General features: G+C 47.2%; 1 protein-coding gene across 5 annotated transcripts in view; it reads right to left on the reverse strand.

Annotated features, from left to right (window-relative positions):
• Window positions 1-18,806, reverse strand: part of Tescl (tescalcin-like) — a 32,285-nt gene extending 13,479 nt beyond the window's left edge. For 3 of the 5 annotated variants that reach the window (XM_063283234.1, XM_063283241.1, XM_063283245.1), the window contains exon 1: window positions 17,951-18,806. In XM_063283234.1, the coding sequence (XP_063139304.1) occupies window positions 18,022-18,720 (699 nt within the window). In that variant the 5' untranslated portion in view covers window positions 18,721-18,806 and the 3' untranslated portion in view covers window positions 17,951-18,021. Of the gene's footprint in view, window positions 7,451-17,900 lie in introns of those variants that run through there. The other 2 variants (XM_063283238.1, NM_001106233.1) reach the window with 2 other exon arrangements.

Genomic DNA, 18,806 nt, shown 5'->3' on the forward strand with positions numbered 1-18,806 from the left:
ACTGCTTCTAAACCGGTCCACATCCTCCTTTGCCCTATTAACCTTTCCTTTCCACTACCTCTGGTGGGGGTTGGGCTAGAAGGGAACTTAGAGCATTTTACAAATCTTATTAAAAGTGGGTTTAAAAAAAAATCTAAGGGGTTGGGGATTTAGCTCAGTGGTAGAGCGCTTGCCTAGGAAGCGCAAGGCCCTGGGTTCGGTCCCCAGCTCCGAAAAAAAGAACCAAAAAAAAAAAAAAATCTAAGCCTACAGAAGTGGGAAGACCAACTTTTTTCTTTCTTCCCAGACAGGGTTTCTCTGTGTACCCCTGGCCATCCTGGGACTCACTCTGTAGACCAGGCTACACAGAGATTTCCCCTACCTCTGCCTCCCGAGTGCTGAGGTTAAAGGCTGAGAACAATGGAGCAGCAGAAAGACCAACTTTTTTTAAAAAATATTTTATTTATTTATTATATATTATGATTACACTGTTGCTATCTTCAGACACACCAGAAGAGGGCATCAGACTTGTTTCAGATGGTTGTGAGCCACCATGTGGTTGCTGGGATTTGAACTCAGGACCTTGGGAAGAGCAGTCGGTGCTCTTAACCACTGAGCCATCTCTCCAGCCCGAAAGACCAACTTTTAATCCAGACCTTTTGAGGTGAGAAGAGCTACCCTTAACCCGGGCCACACCTTCTGCTGGCAGCCTGTATAAAGGACAGGGAAGAAGGAGGCTTTGGCTCTTTTTCTTGCCTTCTCTCACTCTCACTGGCCAGCCCATTCCTTCACTAGAATTGGAACCAACTTCTTCAGGTGTCTAGTACATACTGAGACATCCAGCTTTGTAGACCAAACAACCACTGAATCCTTGGACTTTATGCTAATAACCAACCATCGTTGGACTAGCCCGACCACAGCCCGTAAAATACACATAGATTCATTCTATAAGTTTTCTCTAGAGAACTCTGACTCATGCACACAGTGTTGCGAAAGGAGAAGGAAATAACTATAAAGGAACGTGGGGCCTGAGAGATGCTCAGCAGTTAAAAGCTCCCGTATCTTTGGGGTTTGGGTCCCGGGTACTCACACGGGGGGGGGGGGGGTGCAGCTGACAACTGCCATTAACTCCAGCACCAGAGATATGCTGCCCTCTTCTGGCCTCTAAGGCACAAGTGGCACGCACAGAGAAATATACTTACACATAAGTAAAAATACATTTTAAAAATGTTCTGTGTAAACTAAGAGGCAAATAATTATAGTAAGTGAGATAATGGACCTGGACTGAGTATAAAAAATTATAGAAGCCTGCATGGACTCATGCCCAAGAAGACTGCTATATGGCTCAACTGCTCTCAATTCATGGCCCCTGGCCCCTGGCCCCTGAATGGTTTTCACCACAAACAGTATCCTGTGCTAAATCACATGATGCAAAACTTCTTGTCACCTCCAAAAGACTGTAAGGGGTCAGATTCTGTGGATTTGGCTTTAAAAGAGCCCTCGGTGCTTAGGAAGGTACCCTGAAGGGGTCTCTCCCTCTCATTAGAGTGGCTTCCAGGCTGGTGTCAGGGTAGTCCAGCAATGGCTGTCCACCAGTGGACAGTCCAAGAGTCCAGTAGTTGTTCAGGAGGCTGGATGTCTTGGCTCATCCTCAGTATACACCAGAATCCCAAAGAAGCAGGGTCTAATGTCAGTGAAGGAATGGACTCCAGTGAGGGCAAACAGGCCAGTAGCAAAAGCTTCTCCCTTACCTGCCCTTTCCATCAGGCTGCCATGAGAAGACGTGGCACAGATTCAGAGTGGGTCTCCCCCATCAAATGATCTGTATTTAAGCAGGTCTTCCTAACTGGATCCAGTTGACTAAGAAGCCCATAGCTGGGGCTTTTAGTTCATTCCAGATGTAGTCAACCTGACAGCCAAGCACAGCCACCATAGCTTTCTACTATTTCTGTCTAATGCTCTCCCTCCTACCTCACGGTCCAGTCATGGCTTTGTGGTCCCCTCATTCTGATAAACCTCACACCTCAGGAGATTATGAATTAGGTTTCAGCTACCATGTAACAGATAAGTGAACATAGTTATTGTTGAAGTCTGCCTTCCTAGCATAGCTGTAGCCATTTTGTTCCCTACCCACAATCTATGTCAAATTGTTACTGTAACACACCTGCCAGTCACTGACACAGAAAGACAACTTGACGCAGAGCAGGGTCATGCTGACCGCATACCCTGTGTTCTGTGTTATGAGGTTTGTCAATCTTAGGAAATCACAGCCATAAGCTTCACTTAGAACCCATCAAATTTAAGGTCAATATGAACCGTTAGGTCTAAAATGGCTTGAGCCAGGGATGACCACGGGGCAGTGCCTCCAGCACGTGAGTAGCAGCTCACTGTGGTCTCTGCAGTTTCATATTTATAAGCTGGCCCTGAGAAATGTCCAGTGCTCAGCTTCAAGCCCTTGAGCATGAGCCATCACCCTGGTCGATCAGTCTTCTGGTGTGCGTTCAATAAACCATCCCTGTCTGACTGAGCTTGGTGTTCGTGTGGTTTGTGGAGTGACTCCTGAATCTCTAAGGTTATTATACATTATACAATGTTAGTACTAGTAATTAAAACTGAACTAAATGAATCTGAATTAGCAAGGCGGGCGGGGTTATCTGGCAAGCTGCCACCCTTGCATGTGCTATAGCTTGTCAAATTGCTACTCGATGGATTGTGGCATGGAAAGAAACGAGTCTATGTTTCCGGCATTGTATACTCATGACTTACTAAGATTTTTGTCTGTTTTGGCTTGCTAATAAAATCATTTAAAAATGGACTCAGAAGGAAGTCTGAGGACAGTGTTATTGGACTCAGAGAGACAACTGGGGCAGGGACAACGGGAATCCTGACGATTACCTGGAGATGAGGGAAAGAGAAGGTCACACTTTCTAGTGTAAGAGTCTGAGAAAGCCAGCAGGAGTTTGGCAAGCCTCTTTGTGGGAGGGGGTGGGAAGTGGGGGGGTTATATCAGAAAAGCTGAAAAGCCCTTAGGGTGTTTGGGAAAGCATGCCCATGCTTCAGCTGGAATTCGGAAGAAAAAGTTGTAAAGAAGGAAAAAAAGAAATGTTGGGATTCAGACCTGGGACAAGGAGCTGAGGCATACCTGTTACACATTAAAGCGGACCTGACTTCCAGGTACATCCCTCAGTCCCAACTTGGCAAATCCGCCCCCTACCCTGAACTTTATAGCACAGGGGCTGGGCTTCTCCCCTAGAAGCTCTACCCCATATAATCCAGACATTTTTGGTGTCTCCCTCCCCTCCTCTCCCTCTCTCTGCGTTTTCTCTCTCCCCAGGTGCTTGCACTCTTTGTCTGTTTCCCTCCTCCCTCCCCATTGTCTCCCTCCCCACGGCAACTTCCCGGGCCTCATTTCCTGGGACAGGGAAAAGGCCCGGGAGCCGGGAGCCGCTTCCCAATAAACCTGCCTTTATAAACTCCCACCTTGTCTCATTTCGCCTGCGGAGAAATAACATCAGCAAAGCCTCCCTTTTTCCGAGTTAGAGAAGCAGCAGGGCGGTGCTAGCGCGCTCTGCGAGTTGCACTGAGGGGAGGGGTCTCCAGGAAGGAAAAAGTATTAACTCAACAAAGAGCAATCTCCGGGCAGGCAGGCAGGCACACACACTGTGGAGTTTGCAATATCCTGTCTCTACCCACAGCTACTGGGGGAAGTAGGTTTTCTTTAATGACCTCAACCAAATCCGGATACCTATAATTTCTACAGGACAATTTAAGTCGTCAGGAGCTGATTTGATGCTTCTATTTGTACTGTTACCAGGGAAACGGATGGGAAGGAGGGGGAGCGGTGCATCTTCAATAGCTTCCTAGCTAGCTCATGTCTATCTAGCTGCGGGTTTCACCAGCGCCGATGTTCTCATCCGAGTCAAATGTCTGCGAAAAGCCTTGCATGCATCTTTATAGCTAGCCATTAGTTCTCTCAAGTGGATCGGAACCGTGAGGCTCAGGCAAAGGTCTCCCCAACCCCCACGCATTGATGGTGTTCCCCAGCAGTAGGCCATCTCTGGTGAGCAAAGGCTAAGTTGACAGTCACTACCCAAAGCCTTCTGTCTTCGCATTCAGAGAGCTTCTCACCTGTGTGGACTCTCTCATGTCTCACAAGGCTCGAACCTCACTAAAGGCCTTTCTGTGCTCTTCACAGGCAAGAGCTTTCTCATGGGTGTGGTGTTTCCCTTGGTGAGCGAGATGACCAGTAAGACGGAAGCCTTTCCTGAATTCCTTACACTGGTGTGCTTTCTCACCAGCGTGAGTTCTTCCACACGGAACGAAACTTGATCTATAATCAAAGGTCTTCCCGCGGTCCTTACGTACAAAGTAACTGGCGTCATTTAAGGCAATCAAAGATCGCTACACAAGCCCCACCCAGTCTTGGCATTCATAGTTTTTCACTAGTGTGGATTTTCTGTGGTCTAACAAGTCTCGAACCATAACTAGAGGCCTTTTCCCTTTCCTTACACTCATAATGTTTCTTGACAATATGGGTTTTATTTTCTATATCGAACAAATTTTATCCACAATTAAAGACCTTCCCACATTCCTCAAATCCATTTATATTAAGGCTTTTTTTGTTTTTGTTTTTGTTTTTTTGCCGCTGTGAACTTCAGGATGGCAAGCGGGTTGATGACGCCAACAAAAAGCCGTTCCACACAGTCTCAAAATTAGAAGGTCTCTCGCTGGTATGGTTTTCCCAATGCTGTGAAAGTCGATTGCTATAATGGAAGCCTCTCCCACATTCTTTATACTGACGAGGGTCTCGCGAGGATGAATTCCAAGTTTATTTGGCAAGGTTTGAGGTCCCACAATAGGCCTCCCCAAGGTCCTTACACTCCTAAGGTTTTCTCAAATCAATATGAGTTTTTCTGCTAATCAGAAGCAACCAAAGGCCTCTCCACACTCCACGTTCACGCTTCTTCAGTGTGAAATCACTGCCAAGCAGTAAGTCGTAAGACTTCTTCCCACGGTGTCGCGCCCACCTCGTCCGGCAAGGAAGACGCAACACGGTTGGATTCTTCTCAACAGCCTTTACTGCAGGACACCTTCTTTGTTGATACAGGGAGGCGGCGGCAGCCAGCCCTAAGTGTTACAGCTCCAAATGTTACAGCTCCAAGTGTTACAGCTTTAAGTGTTACCGCGCCTTTGCCGCTCGGCTTATATACACAACAGTATGCTAATCTTCTTTCAGGGATTGGTGGGGCACGAGTCACCCCACTGCCATCCCAGCTACTTGTCCTCCAGAGATTGGCAAGGCATGAACTCCCATTTAGCATAGTACCGCCCCAGCCAGACTGACGTCAGGTGCAAAACTCCATGCATGCTCAGTACTGTTGTTAGGAGGGCGCCAGATTCACCTCATTATCATACAGCTGTCGCACCGCTCCCTACATCTCCCCCTTTTTTGTTTAATAAAATGACTGGTCTAGATCTGGGTGTCACGTCAATCTTGTCATTGCTCCTGTCTTAGGTCGTTCCTGACGATGACTCGGCCTTACCCGTCGTTGGGTCACCCTATCGCCACCGGGCCCCGTGTCTTAGGTTGGTCTGAGCTCGAGGAAAGTTGCCCGTCCCTGGATACAATGACCCCACATGACTGTGACAAAAATGATCTAGGGCGAACTCTTTCAAAGAGGCCAGCCATACATTGGGAGAAGCACCATTGTCAATGGCAGTCATAGCCTGGTAAACAACCGCTTTGTGTCTGGCATGTTCTCTTTTTAAACGGCCAATAAGCCAGAGACATACTCCGCATCCCAGGAGGACAATAGCTCCCCAGGCAAACATGCCCGCCCACTCCTTAAAAAAGGAGAAAGCATTGGTAATCCATGAGGTAAAGTCTTCAATTGTGATGGGGTCCAGCCTAGTGCTGTTGAGGACAGCAATCTGTATCAGCAATTGTCTGGATAGTTGCTCTGCTTTCATGGACCAGTTTCCTTTCAGATAATTTGAGATTTCTTTGCTCTGTTGAGAATGCTGAGAAAAGTTGGCTTGTAAAGGAGTAATGTATAAACCTCTTAGGGAGGAAAGACAGCTGTGTCATATGATACAGTGTTTCAATTTGTTCTTGAACTAAATCTATCCTTTGATTGGCTAATAGAAGGCCAGATGCCAAATGAGTATTAAATTCTTCTTGTATCTCTAGCGCCATTGTAGTTCTTTCTACAATCTGATTGACAGTCTCAGCTGTCTGTATTTGATTGGTCATAGCGATTGTAGCTGTGGTAGCTGCGGCAGCAGACAGCACGATGGCTGAAATTATGACTGCCATAATTCCAAAATCTCTTTTGGTTCACAGCAAATTAAGAATAGGAAAACTATCTGGGTTTGCCTCTACTGGGATTGGCACAAAGGAGGGAATCTTGACCATTACTGAGGTGTCATTGTTGCCATCTCAGCATTCAGCTAAATAGCAGACTACATCAGAGCTATTACAATTTAAAACACCATTGTTGACATTAGTGCTTATCAGAAAGAAAAAGGTGATCTAACACATACTGAAGTACTAGTGGCAGTATTATGTTCCAAGAGGTTATTATATTGAATATTGGTCAACCTGGTATCATTTTTTCTGGTAGCCGAAACATTATACAGCGTGAAGTTCTCACCCATCAACCTAGCAAAGGGGGTCAGGGATGTATATGCCCCTTGCTCATTGGACAGCACCCATTGAAACCAAGGCCAGAGATTATGCTTGCCAGTCTTATTCTCCCCCCAGTCATACTGTACATGGCCAAGAGGAGGGGAAAATTCAAATCCCGGTAGGAATTGTTTTGTTCTATGGAATGGACTCTGACATGGGGTAAAATTAGGTGGAAACTCTTGATTCGGGGGGCAAACGGGTAAGACTCTACTACGGGTAGAGCTATTCTGTGCATAGTTACCTTGCCCTGGGCGTGATGGAACACTACAATTATGCATCACAATTAGTGTTGTAATGTTCAGATCAGCAGAACTATCGACTGACATGTCCTCGCTGGGTGAAGAGACTCCCTGGGCAATTTGACTCAAAGCAGCCAGGATGATCCCGGTGTTCATTGTGCTGTCACTTATAGGATTCAACCAATTAGCTAACGTGGCTCTACGCAACCAAATACAGGGCAGGGAATAGTCTTTAATGGTAAAACATAAGGTATGCAACAGAGAAACGTTAGTGGTGGCATACCGTTGGGGCATTTCTCCAGTTGGCACTATACAAGGAACATCACGCAAACAGGAGGTAGAGAAAAAGGTTGGTAAAACAGTAGAATTGCTATGGACTGGCATGGGTACTGGCCAGGATCTGGCAATAGCCCACAGGGTGATCGAATTAACCTGTATTATCATTCCCAGTAGCAATAGTAGGGTTCGTAGTCTCATCTTCAGGAAGAGCAGAAGGCAATTTTCGAGTCAAGCGCTCAGGTACCCAAGTTGGATTTTCTTGAATCTGCGGAAAAACACAAACAGCTCCCCTAGATCTTGAGATCATGGGATCTGGGCCACACCATTTATCAGTTAAGACATCCTTCCACTTTACTTCTGCATTAGTTATAGGTGTAGTAGCAGCATGGCGATCTGCAGCAGAGCGGCCATGCGCATCCAAAACTAAGAAATTTAGAGTAAAAAGAGCTAAAGAAAGTTGTTCTTTTGGTGTTCGGCTGCTGGCAATTCCCTCTTTTTGTTTTTTTATCAGCTCTTTTAAGGTACGATGTACTCTTTCCACAATTCTTTGACCTTGGGGATTGTATGGCAATCCTGTTGTATGTTTGACCTGCATTGTCTGGCAAAATGCCTGAAAGGACTTTGCAGTGTAGGCAGGCCCATTGTCCGTCTTGAGACTATCAGGCTTTCCCCAGGCTGCCCATGCCTCTAAGCAATGGCTAATGGCATTACGAGCCTTTTCACCAGTCATCAGAGTAGCATGTATAATATCAGAACATGTATCAACAGAAACATGAGCATATTTTAAATTTCCAAATTGAGATATGTGTGTGACATCCATCTGCCAAAGTTTTAGCGGGATCAGACCACGAGGGTTAATCCCTACATGAGGAGGGTGGTGAAATTGAACACAATTCTGGCAACTTAACACCACATCACGAGCTGCAGCTCTAGAGATTTTAAATTTTTGTTGAAGAGTAAAGGCAGGTACATGAAACTTTTGATGAAATTCTCTAGCAAGATCAACCGGAGCAGCATGAAAAATAAACTCTCTACGAGTACTAGCATCCACCAGGGCGTGATTACTGGTCATGGGACCAGGCAAATTAGTATGGGCTCGAATATGTTGTATGAAAAATTTATTTTTTCTGGCCCAAATCAAATTTTGTAATTCTAAAAGAATTTGACATACAGTACTAGTCGACCGAATTGGCCCTGCAATTTCAAGTGAGCGCACCGCATTAACCACATAAGCAGAGTCAGAAATTAAATTAAAAGAATCATGAAATCTTTTGAAAACTTCCAATACAATTTTACATTCTGTAATTTGGGGGGTACCTGGACTATATTGAATTAATACTGGTTCTTGAGAATCAACCATATAGGCACCTACACCGGTTTTGGAGCCATCTGTATAAATATCTAACGCTCCAGACAAAGGCTCTGAGGCAGTGATCTTAGGAAAGATCACTGGATGTTCAGTAAAAAATTGTAGCAACGGATCCTTAGGATAATGATTGTCAAACTCTCCATCAAAACTACAGCGCAATATGGCCCAATCATCTATCAATGCACACAATGTTTCTACCTGAGTGGTTGTATATGGTATAATAATTTTCTTTGGTGAAATACCAAAATGCTGAATGCAAGATTTAACGCCTAATATAGCTAGCTGTGCAACAGCAGAAGGGTAATATTCAAGGGTTTTATTAGGAGAAATATGGGGATAAATCCAAAGAAGTGGACCTTGTTGCCATAATACTCCTGTAGGTTGACAAAAAGTTCTCAGTATACACAAAAGCAGATCTTCCTCTTCCTTGTACCTTTTTAGTATTGCCTTTTCTAGTCTTTCTTCTACTTTCCTCAAGGATAATCATGCTTCCTTGGTTAAAACACGGGGTGAAGTAAGCTGAGAATCCCCTTTCAGGATCTCATAAAGTGGTTGTGAAATCTACATTGGGCATTTTAATATAGGGTCGAATCCTAGTAATTTTTGAAAGTCATTTAATGTTTTTAAATGGTAATTCAATTTTTTGAGGAGAAATGATATGAGAAGTGATTTTAGTTCCTAAATATTCTCCCATTTGGCCCATTTGAACCTTTTCAGGTGCTATGAACAATTGATTGTTTTCAAGCACCTTAACCACTTTTGTATAGGCCGCTTCTAGGGCGGCTAGTATAAACATTTAGCCAGCCCCCTGGGGAGCTTGTCCAGCCAACTTAGGCTTCTAGCTACAGATGCCGGCTCCAAAAGCCAATTGAAACTTTTTATTTATTTGTTCCTTTCTTGAAAGGAGTTAAAGCTACATCAATGGGTGAATCAACCAGCATTTAAAGTTTTAACCATTTTTTTTTCTTTTAAACATGAAACACAAAACATTCAAGCAACGAGAAGCAAAACCCAGACATAAATTGACATACATCCACAGCTTGGTGCACCAAGGACAGACAATAGACACAGAGGAAAAGGACTAGATGGCGTTCCACCAAAGGGACCCAGACATCCTACCTAAAGAACCCAGAACCAGAAACAAGCACTTCTCCAATAGGAGCCAGCAAGGAGGCAAGACGTCTCCCACCTCCTTCTGTTCCCAGGAGAGCTTCAAAAAACTTAAGCTCATTTCCTTCTTTTGCCAAAGCATCTGTGGAGAGTTCGGGAAGACTGTTTTTCTCAACCCCATTCTCTCTCTTGCCTAGGGTGTATATTGTCTCTAGTCAGGGTCCAAAGACTAAAAGCATCTATGAGAATCGACTTTGCTTCTCTAGATTTTAACATAACTCTAAAAGAACACATTACCATTATTACCTTGTCCCCTTTTGACCACTACCATTACCCCAAGTCTTTATCTTTGCACATGCTTTAAATTTCTGTGATACTTCTGAATTCTGCTTACTGGGGCCTTTAAAATCTGTATCCACCACCTGAGTTCCCATTCTAGGGGTCAATATGAGTCTGGTGGTGGAACTGAGGTGGAGTCTTGTGCTTCTTTTTGTTGCTCTGCGGGAGGCCCGGGACCCGATGGTTCTACCTTTACTTTCACTTTCTCTAAGCTGTCAGTGATGCTTTCTAGATTGTCTGACATTTCTAAGGTCAAGGCTTTTAAAGAATATATCTTATTTGTTTCCTGGTCCTGATTATCCTCTTTTTTCATCTCTGCCTTCTCTCTGTTCCTTTTATCTCCTTTTCTTTTCTTTTTTTCTTTCAAGACCTTTACTCCCTCTGACATACTTTGTTGCTCTGCAAGGACCCTCTGACCTGTCCTAACTGCTCTAACCGCTTCCCACACAAAGAAAAAAAATAAACAAAATTACAAGCCTTACCCACAAAGGATCCATTGGAAACAACATAGCTGCAGACTGCAGACCTTTTAGCCTCTAAACCAAGGCTTCCATCGTCTCTGCTCACCTCCAGAGAACTTTATCGTCCCTTACCGGGAACTTTTCCGACGTCGCTCGTCCTGAAGCTGAAGAGTTCTGAGATCCACGAGGATGCCCTCGTCCCCGTACGGGCCACCACTTTGTCGCGCTCACCTCGTCCGGCAAGGAAGACGCAACACGGTTGGATTCTTCTCAACAGCCTTTACTGCAGGACACCTTCTTTGTTGATACAGGGAGGCGGCGGCAGCCAGCCCTAAGTGTTACAGCTCCAAATGTTACAGCTCCAAGTGTTACAGCGCCTTTGCCGCTCGGCTTATATACACAACAGTATGCTAATCTTCTTTCAGGGATTGGTAGGGCACGAGTCCCCCCACTGCCATCCCAGCTACTTGTCCTCCAGAGATTGGCGAGGCATGAACTCCCATTTAGCATAGTACCGCCCCAGCCAGACTGACGTCGGGTGCAAAACTCCACGCATGCTCAGTACTGTTGTTAGGAGGGCGCCAGATTCACCTCATTATCATACAGCTGTCGCACCGCTCCCTACACCACGGTCGTGTTTGGCCTATGAGTTCCCATGTGGTACACGCTTTGTGCCTCAGCCACAGCCTTCCCACGCTCCTTATACACAGAGGACGTCTCCCCGTTAAGGATTTACTGTGAGGTAAACGTATTCATTCCTGTACTCTTCTGGATTGGCCTTAGCTCGTCCCGTTACTTCTGAAAGTGGATGTCTCACGGCCAAGGGCTTCATTTTCTTTTTTTCCCCTTTGGATTTAGTACAAAACTGTTCTTTCTGAAAATACACCTTGCATCTCCTATCTTGACTCCAAATCGGAAAAGGGGAGAAAAAAAAAAAGATCATTCCCTTCAGAAGGGATAAATATCCAGTGGTAACAGTAAAAAGAGACCGGAGACGGAGTGATACTGGGAGTCGGTATGGATGAAGTAGGAGCTTGGTTAGGAGAATTACCAAAGTCAATGCCCACAGCGAGGCTCTGTTCCACAAACCCGGATCTGCACTTGCCCGTATGTGCCTGTGTGAGCTGAGTTAAACACTACGGCTAATGAAACCGTCAATGAGTCAGGAGTGGGGAGTCGGGATGTTTGCAGGAGGCACTGGCAGGCCCAGAGCCCACTTCTCGCAGGCAGTCTTAGCCCCCTAAATAACCACTTGCTGGTGTTTACGTCTGTGTGGGGCTTCTTTGGAACTGTTTGGTAAATGCCTTAGGAACGTAACAGACCGCTAGCTTCTGCCAACCTGAAGGTTGACAACCTAATGTCATTTGATAGCATCCGAGGCCTGCAGCAGAAGCATCCCTGGCTTACTGACACCTCCTACCCCCACCCCTCATGTTTCTGCCATTTGAAGTGTCCCGATTTATGGTTCTCTTTATTCTGTGACTCTAATAACATGATGGAACTGTTATTCTGGATCGCGGTGACTACCATAAGCTGAGCATATGTCCCTGAACCATGGTCACTCATATTTGGCTCCAGAATAAACTCTCTCTTAATTCCCTTCCAGATAAAAGCTGAGGAGTGTGTGTGTGTGTGTGTGTGTGTGTGTGTGTGTGTGTGTGTGCGCGCGCGTGAAATTCTAACTAGAGGGAGGCAGAGGTAAAGGACGGTGAATTTGTGGCTAGCCTGATCTACATAATGACTTCCAGACTAGCCTTGGCTACAGATTAAGGCCTTGTTTCAATAAGGAGGGTTGGGGGAGAAACCGTCAATGTTGATGGCTTTGCTTTTTTTTTTTTTTTTTCTTTTGAAATGCAGAGTCTGGTAGTCCTACTATGTAGCCAAGGATGTGTTTTTGTTTGAACTTCTGATCCTCCGGGCTCTGATTTCCAAGGGATGGGATTAAGGTGAGCATCGTCGCACCCACGTAGATTCTATGATCTTAATGTTCTGAGCCGGAGTTTCATCCAGGATATATCAAGTGTGCCACAGTCTGTGCACACAGCCTTGGGATGGATAACTCCAGTTTCTTCAGGAGAAAAAGCCAGGTAGGTGTCTATGAACTGAAACCTTCAGGCCGAGGCCCTGGCCCCAACCCCAGCCTGGCCTTGACAAATGTACCCTCTCTGATGTCTCCCAGAAAGCCTGTGATTTGTGAGCTTTGGGCATCTTTCAAGTTTCCTGTCTTCTGAGTTTCATAAGCCCCCTGGCTCCCTCCACAAGAGAAAACCCACTTAAGAGGAAACAGCGGGGGCTGGGGATTTAGCTCAGTGGTAGAGCGCTTACCTAGGAAGCGCAAGGCCCTGGGTTCGGTCCCCAGCTCCGAAAAAAAGAACCCCCCCCCAAAAAAAAAGAGGAAACAGCGATATGAGAGCCCCAAACCATAGAAAACCTGACTTGGTGTCCCAAGAAATCAAGTCTGGTCACACACTTCTGAAATCAAACATACACACACACACACACACACACACACACACACACACACACACACACAAATGGTGAAAAGCTGAAAACAAATTTGTTCAAGACAGCAGTGTCAGGAATGCAAAGGAGGATCGAATGTCCTCGGCTCAGCCATCGGGGATATGGACTGGAACAGGCCAGGTGAGGTGCCACACGCCTTTAATCTCAGAACATCAGAGTCAGAGCCAGTTAGATCGAGGCTAGCCTGGTCTACTTAGTTACAGGCTACCCAGGGCTACATACTACATGAAAAAAAAAAAAAGTTGGAACAAGGGCCAAGAGGTCCACATAATTAAGCGCTCTGGGTCAAACTGTGGCTTGCCTGGGCGTTACTTCTGTTCAGGTTCTGCAAGGCTCTCAGATCCTTGTTGTTTGAAGTGATTTGGTTCCCAAGAGATGACGGTTTCCTAGCGGTAACCTCATCATAGGGAGAGCTGCCTAGAAGACTCAGTGTGGTGGGTTTAAGGAGGTGACCGGAGCCTGCTGGACACTATTCCAGAGGCCTCAACTAGGAGACTATAAAAGCAGGCAACAGTAATCTGTCGATGACAATGTCCATGAAAAAAAAATGTCAAAAAGACATCAGACTATCTCAGTGTCTTCGGCCTTGAAAGGTGAGTTATCGGTGTTTTACGAACACTCCAGGAACGATTAGCACACCAACATCAGAGCAGAGCAAGACTTGGGCCCAGGAGTCTAGTTCTGGGTTTTGTTACTCATTGGTTATCCACAGGCCCACCTGAAAAGTCAGCATTGTTTGCAAAAGCAGCCTGTCCGATATCTACTGCGGCTGATCCCTGGGTTAACCTAGGTTTTCTAAGTTTTTTTTTTCCAACATGTAGTTTGTCTTTTTTTCAGTCTTTGTATGTGGTGTGGTGTGGTGTGGTGTATGTGTATCTTCATGCCTGTGAGAACAGGAACATAATGCTGTGGCACCCATGTGTGGTGTGGTGTGGTGTGTGTGTGTGTGTGTGTGTGTGTGTGTGTGTATGAATGTCATAGCATGCATGTGGGCCCAGGTTCTCTTTGCTGTTAGCCTCTGCTATTGAAATATTGTTCAAAACCTCGTCCCTACCGCCCACCCACTCAAGGCCTAAACCTGGCTTTCAGCCTGTACAAATTAATTCTGACAGGACTCAAGTACCGGGAGGTTTGTTCAGGAACTCTGGAGCCATGAGATTAGATAGCTGTCCTCCAGGAAGGGGTGAGTTCCAAGAAAATGAGCTCCTCCGCCCTGCATCCAGAGCTCCGAGAAAAGCCACAAAGAACATCTGTGGGACCCCAGATATCTCTTCTGCCGCTCAAGACCTGCTTAAGTTTGAATAAGCGCGGGGACCAATCATGTATCGCCCTGCCATTCTTTACCCGCTCCTTCTCAAAAACCCTATATATACTCTGTACTTTTTGGTTCGGGGCCAATGCCTCTGCCTCCTGCGTGAGGTACGTATTGGTCCAGAACTCTGCCCGAAATACAGCTTGTCGCCTTTGCATCGGTCACTCCCGGTCTCCTGTCATTCTTGGGTGTCGCGCCCTCCCGAGCTGAACCGAGTGAGCGGGGTGGAGGAATTCAGACTTAACACTATGCCAAAGCTAGCAGGCCCTGGAGCTTCAAAGGATTCTTCTGTCTCTGCCTCCCACCTAGTCCTGGAAGCACTATGATCTGAGAAGCACTATGATCTGAGAAGCACTATGATCTAGGGAGCACTATGATCTAGGGAGCACTGTGATTATAGGTGTGCAGAATCATATCTGGCTTTATGTGGGCTCTGGGAATCCAAACTTTGTTCTCATCCTTGCAGACAAACCCTTTCCCCACAAAGCCCCGGTTTCTTCTAGTTGACTGATTCCCCAGAGCCCAGTGTGGCTTTTTCATAGGGAACCAGTGTTTCTCCACACAATGAGGTATCTCTGTTTCCATCTATAAGTCAGTCCACAGCACACACTGGCGACTCTGGTACTGCCCGGAGGACTCTGACGGTGTTGGCGAAACAATGCTCTCCAGATCTTTTTACTTGGTGGATACTCATCCTTCCCACGAACAGAAGCAATCCTGTGTGTGCTCTGATTTGGAGTAAAGATCGGGGGACTGGGAGTGAGGCTGAGCTGGTAAAGGGCTTGTCCTGCATGCAGAAAGCTCTTTGTTTGGTTCTGAACACATGCCTCAAGCCTGTGAGTGCAAGCCTGTGCTCCCAGTGAGTGCAAGCCTGTGCTCCCAGTGAGTGCAAGCCTGTGCTCCCAGTGAGTGCATGCCTGTGCTCCCAGTGAGTGCAAGCCTGTGCTCCCAGTGAGTGCAAGCCTGTGCTCCCAGTGAGTGCAAGCCTGTGCTCCCAGTGAGTGCAAGCCTGTGCTCCCAGTGAGTGCATGCCTGTGCTCCCAGTGAGTGCAAGCCTGTGCTCCCAGTGAGTGCAAGCCTGTGCTCCCAGTGAGTGCAAGCCTGTGCTCCCAGTGAGTGCAAGCCTGTGCTCCCAGTGAGTGCAAGCCTGTGCTCCCAGTGAGTGCATGCCTGTGCTCCCAGTGAGTGCAAGCCTGTGCTCCCAGTGAGTGCATGCCTGTGCTCCCAGTGAGTGCAAGCCTGTGCTCCCAGTGAGTGCAAGCCTGTGCTCCCAGTGAGTGCAAGCCTGTGCTCCCAGTGAGTGCAAGCCTGTGCTCCCAGCACTCAGGAGGTTGAGCCAGGAAGCAGAAGGTCATCCTCTGCTACACAGAGTTCGAGGCCAGCCTAGGATACTTGAGACTTTATCCCCAACATTTAAATAAACATATCTGCAGGAAGGAAACAACTATGGCCCCTCAGGGAACTCAAGCTCTTGTATGCAAATTCATCATTATCTTTCCACATGCATATTCATGAAAGCAGCAGCCTCTCATTAGGGGTAATTTAGAACTCCAGTGGGTATTTGGCAGACTTCAAAATTTTAATGTTTTCCCGACTACAATGACAAAGAGAAAATTATTCCATGAGACTTTTAAAGCTGGCTCAGGATTTGCGGTGCTAACAGGGTCTGCACAGACCAACAAGCGCTCACATTAATTTGAAAGGGGCTGTGGTGTACACCTTTAATCCCAATACTTAAGAGGTAGAGGCAGGTACGTCTCTGTTGAGTTTGAGGCCAGCCTGGTCTCATCCTGGAACGTGTTGAGTTTCAGGCAAACTAATGCTACATAAAGAGACCGTGTCTGAAAAACTGAACAGGATGGAGTCTGCATATCAGCCTGGCCTGCTAAATGTAGCTCCCGCCTCTCATTTGAGAAGCTGCGGCAGACAATCACAGAGATCCACGGCTGGTCAAAATGCAAGGTATGCAAGACCATGGCTGTCCATCTCCAAACGACGCACACGTAAGGCTCAGGGAACATCACAGAAAAGAGGGCAGAAAGATTGTAAGAGTCGGAAGACAAGGACACTTGCTTCAGGAGTGTCTTTCAGACACAACAGGAAAATCGCACTCTTGACTTAGCTGCTTTGTTGCCTGAACAAGACTGGTCCAGTTCCTCCCATCCCCCACCCCTTCGCTCTCAAATCCAAGATGTCTCCTTTATTATTGTTATATATGTGCATATAAATACAACTGAGTTCATCAGTGTTGATCATTTATGAGTCTACGGCTGACCGCTTGGGATTGGGTAACCTGTGGGGGCGGGGAGAGAAGGAGACCTCATCCCCTGAGAAAACTGGGCCTCTTCCTCAACAGCCAATGATTGCCCGTGCCTCTTCATCTGGGGGCGGGGCCTTGTAGATTCTCGCTCATCCACAGCAGCGCAGGCCTGAAACTCTAGCTCTTCGGAAGTAAGAATGGGAGAACGAGGTGACCCTCGGCTATCAAGGCCATCTTGGGCTATGACCTGACACTCAAATGCATGCCACGGTGACACCACTAGATAAAAATAGCTTAACTCTAACTTAAAGTCACGGCCGGCTTTATCACGGACTGTACCTTCAAACTATGAGTCACACGAGCCCTTCCTCCCGAACGGTGCCCCTGTTAAGTAGTTTGTCCAAGCAACGACGAGAGTAGCTGGTACAGCTAGGTTTGACAAACTTTTACTTGTAAAGAGTCTTTAACTGCCTAAATTTGCTCTTTCACCAACCGAGAGGACATTATGCCTAACTGCACAGGCCCTGGTACTCTCTTTACTGGGGTATGTCCACTGCACCCAGCGATGAGTTTCGAAGAGACAGTTTCATACATGTGCACCCTGTACTTTGACCACAGTGACCCCACCCTCTTTCCTTCCTATTCCTTCTCCAGTCTCACCTGCCAAGCTCCTATGCCCTATGATTACAAATTTATTTGTGTCTCTGGCTTGTTTTGCTTGATTATGACCACCTCCAGTCACGTCGCTGCCACATTTTGTTTGCGCGGATGGGTAAAATCGACCCCGTATATACCACATTTTATTCATGCATTAGTCTGCTGAGGGACGTCTGGGCTCATTCTGAAAGGTGCCTGTACTGAGTAAAGCCGCCGTCTGTGCAGATGTTTGGTACTACGTGGTTCTCTGGGTGTGCGCCCCGAAGTGGTATAGCCGGGCCATTGGACCGTTCTAGTTTTAGGCTTTGGAGAAACTTCTATATTGACTTCCACAGAGGCTGAACAAATCTACATCCCTACCAGTCATCATGTGCTTATGTTTCCTTCCCTCACGCCCCTGTATCCTATCCAGCATTTGTTTCACTGATAACCATTGCGCCTAGCATGAGATAGAACCCCTCTCTGATGGCTAAGGATTCTTACAATTTTTTTTCGTGTTTACTGGCCATTTGTTCTTTTATAGTTTATTCATTTTAATTTTTGACATTGAGTCTCACTATGTTAGCCCTGGCCTGCCAGGAACTCACTCAGTAGACCAGGCTGGCTCCAACTCACAGAGATCTGCCCGCCTCTGCCTCCCGACTGCTGGGATTCAAGGCAAGCACCGTCACGCCCTGCTCTTCTCTTTTGATCATCTTTATTCTCAGAGGTAAAGGCCATCAAGTCCCACGTACCCTGGAGCTGCTGCTGGAGTCAGCCGGGTTCAAGGGGCAGCTTCTCCATTGGGGGTGCCGCAGCCGGCGGGTCACTGGCAGAAGGCCATGGCTTGTAGGTTCAGGAAGCTGACTTGCATCTTGACTTCCAATTCGAGGCTCTGCCAGGTCTTGAAGAAGTCCTCGAAGGTGATGCCCTCGTATGGCTCGTCCTCATTCAGAGGCTGGTCGGATGCCCTGGACGCCTCCATCAAGGCGACCCGCGCGATGGAGTTGGCGACGGAGCGCACAGTGGCTGTCTCCGCCTGCGGGTTCGCCGACAGCAGGTCCTCCACCACCCGGCGGTACTCCTGCAGGGTGATGATCCCATCGCCGTCCTGGTCGTACATGTTGAAGAGGAACTGCATCTTCTCTTTGCGGTACTGCTCTGCCTCCTCCTTGTTGGGCCGGGGCTCCAGCGGCCGGAAGTAGGAGATGATGGTTAGGAAGTCCTGGAAGGTGATCTCCTCCGCCAGCCCGCTGGTCCCTTTGCCCAGGTTCCGGTTGTCGAAGAAGGCACGGACGATCCTGGAGCGGATCGGGTTGAACTCCAGGTCCAGGACGTTGTCGAAGTTCTCGGGTCGGAGGGTGGGCTGGTCCCCGCTCAGCAGCCGGAACCTCTGGTGCAACTGCTTGATCTGGTCCCAGCTGAAGTCGCACTTCTTCATGAACGCCTCCTGGATGTGCGCCCACCATAAGTCGGTCCTGCTTTCGCGCTCCCACTCCTCCCTGGACGAATGTGAGACACCCATGGTGCCCAGTGAGCTCCAGACGACCTCAGGCGCTCAGTGAAAGGGCCTGGGCTCCCTGGACGGTCTCACCTTGCTGCCATTCTGAT

Source organism: Rattus norvegicus, chromosome 1, assembly GCF_036323735.1.
Source record: "Rattus norvegicus strain BN/NHsdMcwi chromosome 1, GRCr8, whole genome shotgun sequence".
Lineage (NCBI taxonomy): Eukaryota > Metazoa > Chordata > Mammalia > Rodentia > Muridae > Rattus > Rattus norvegicus.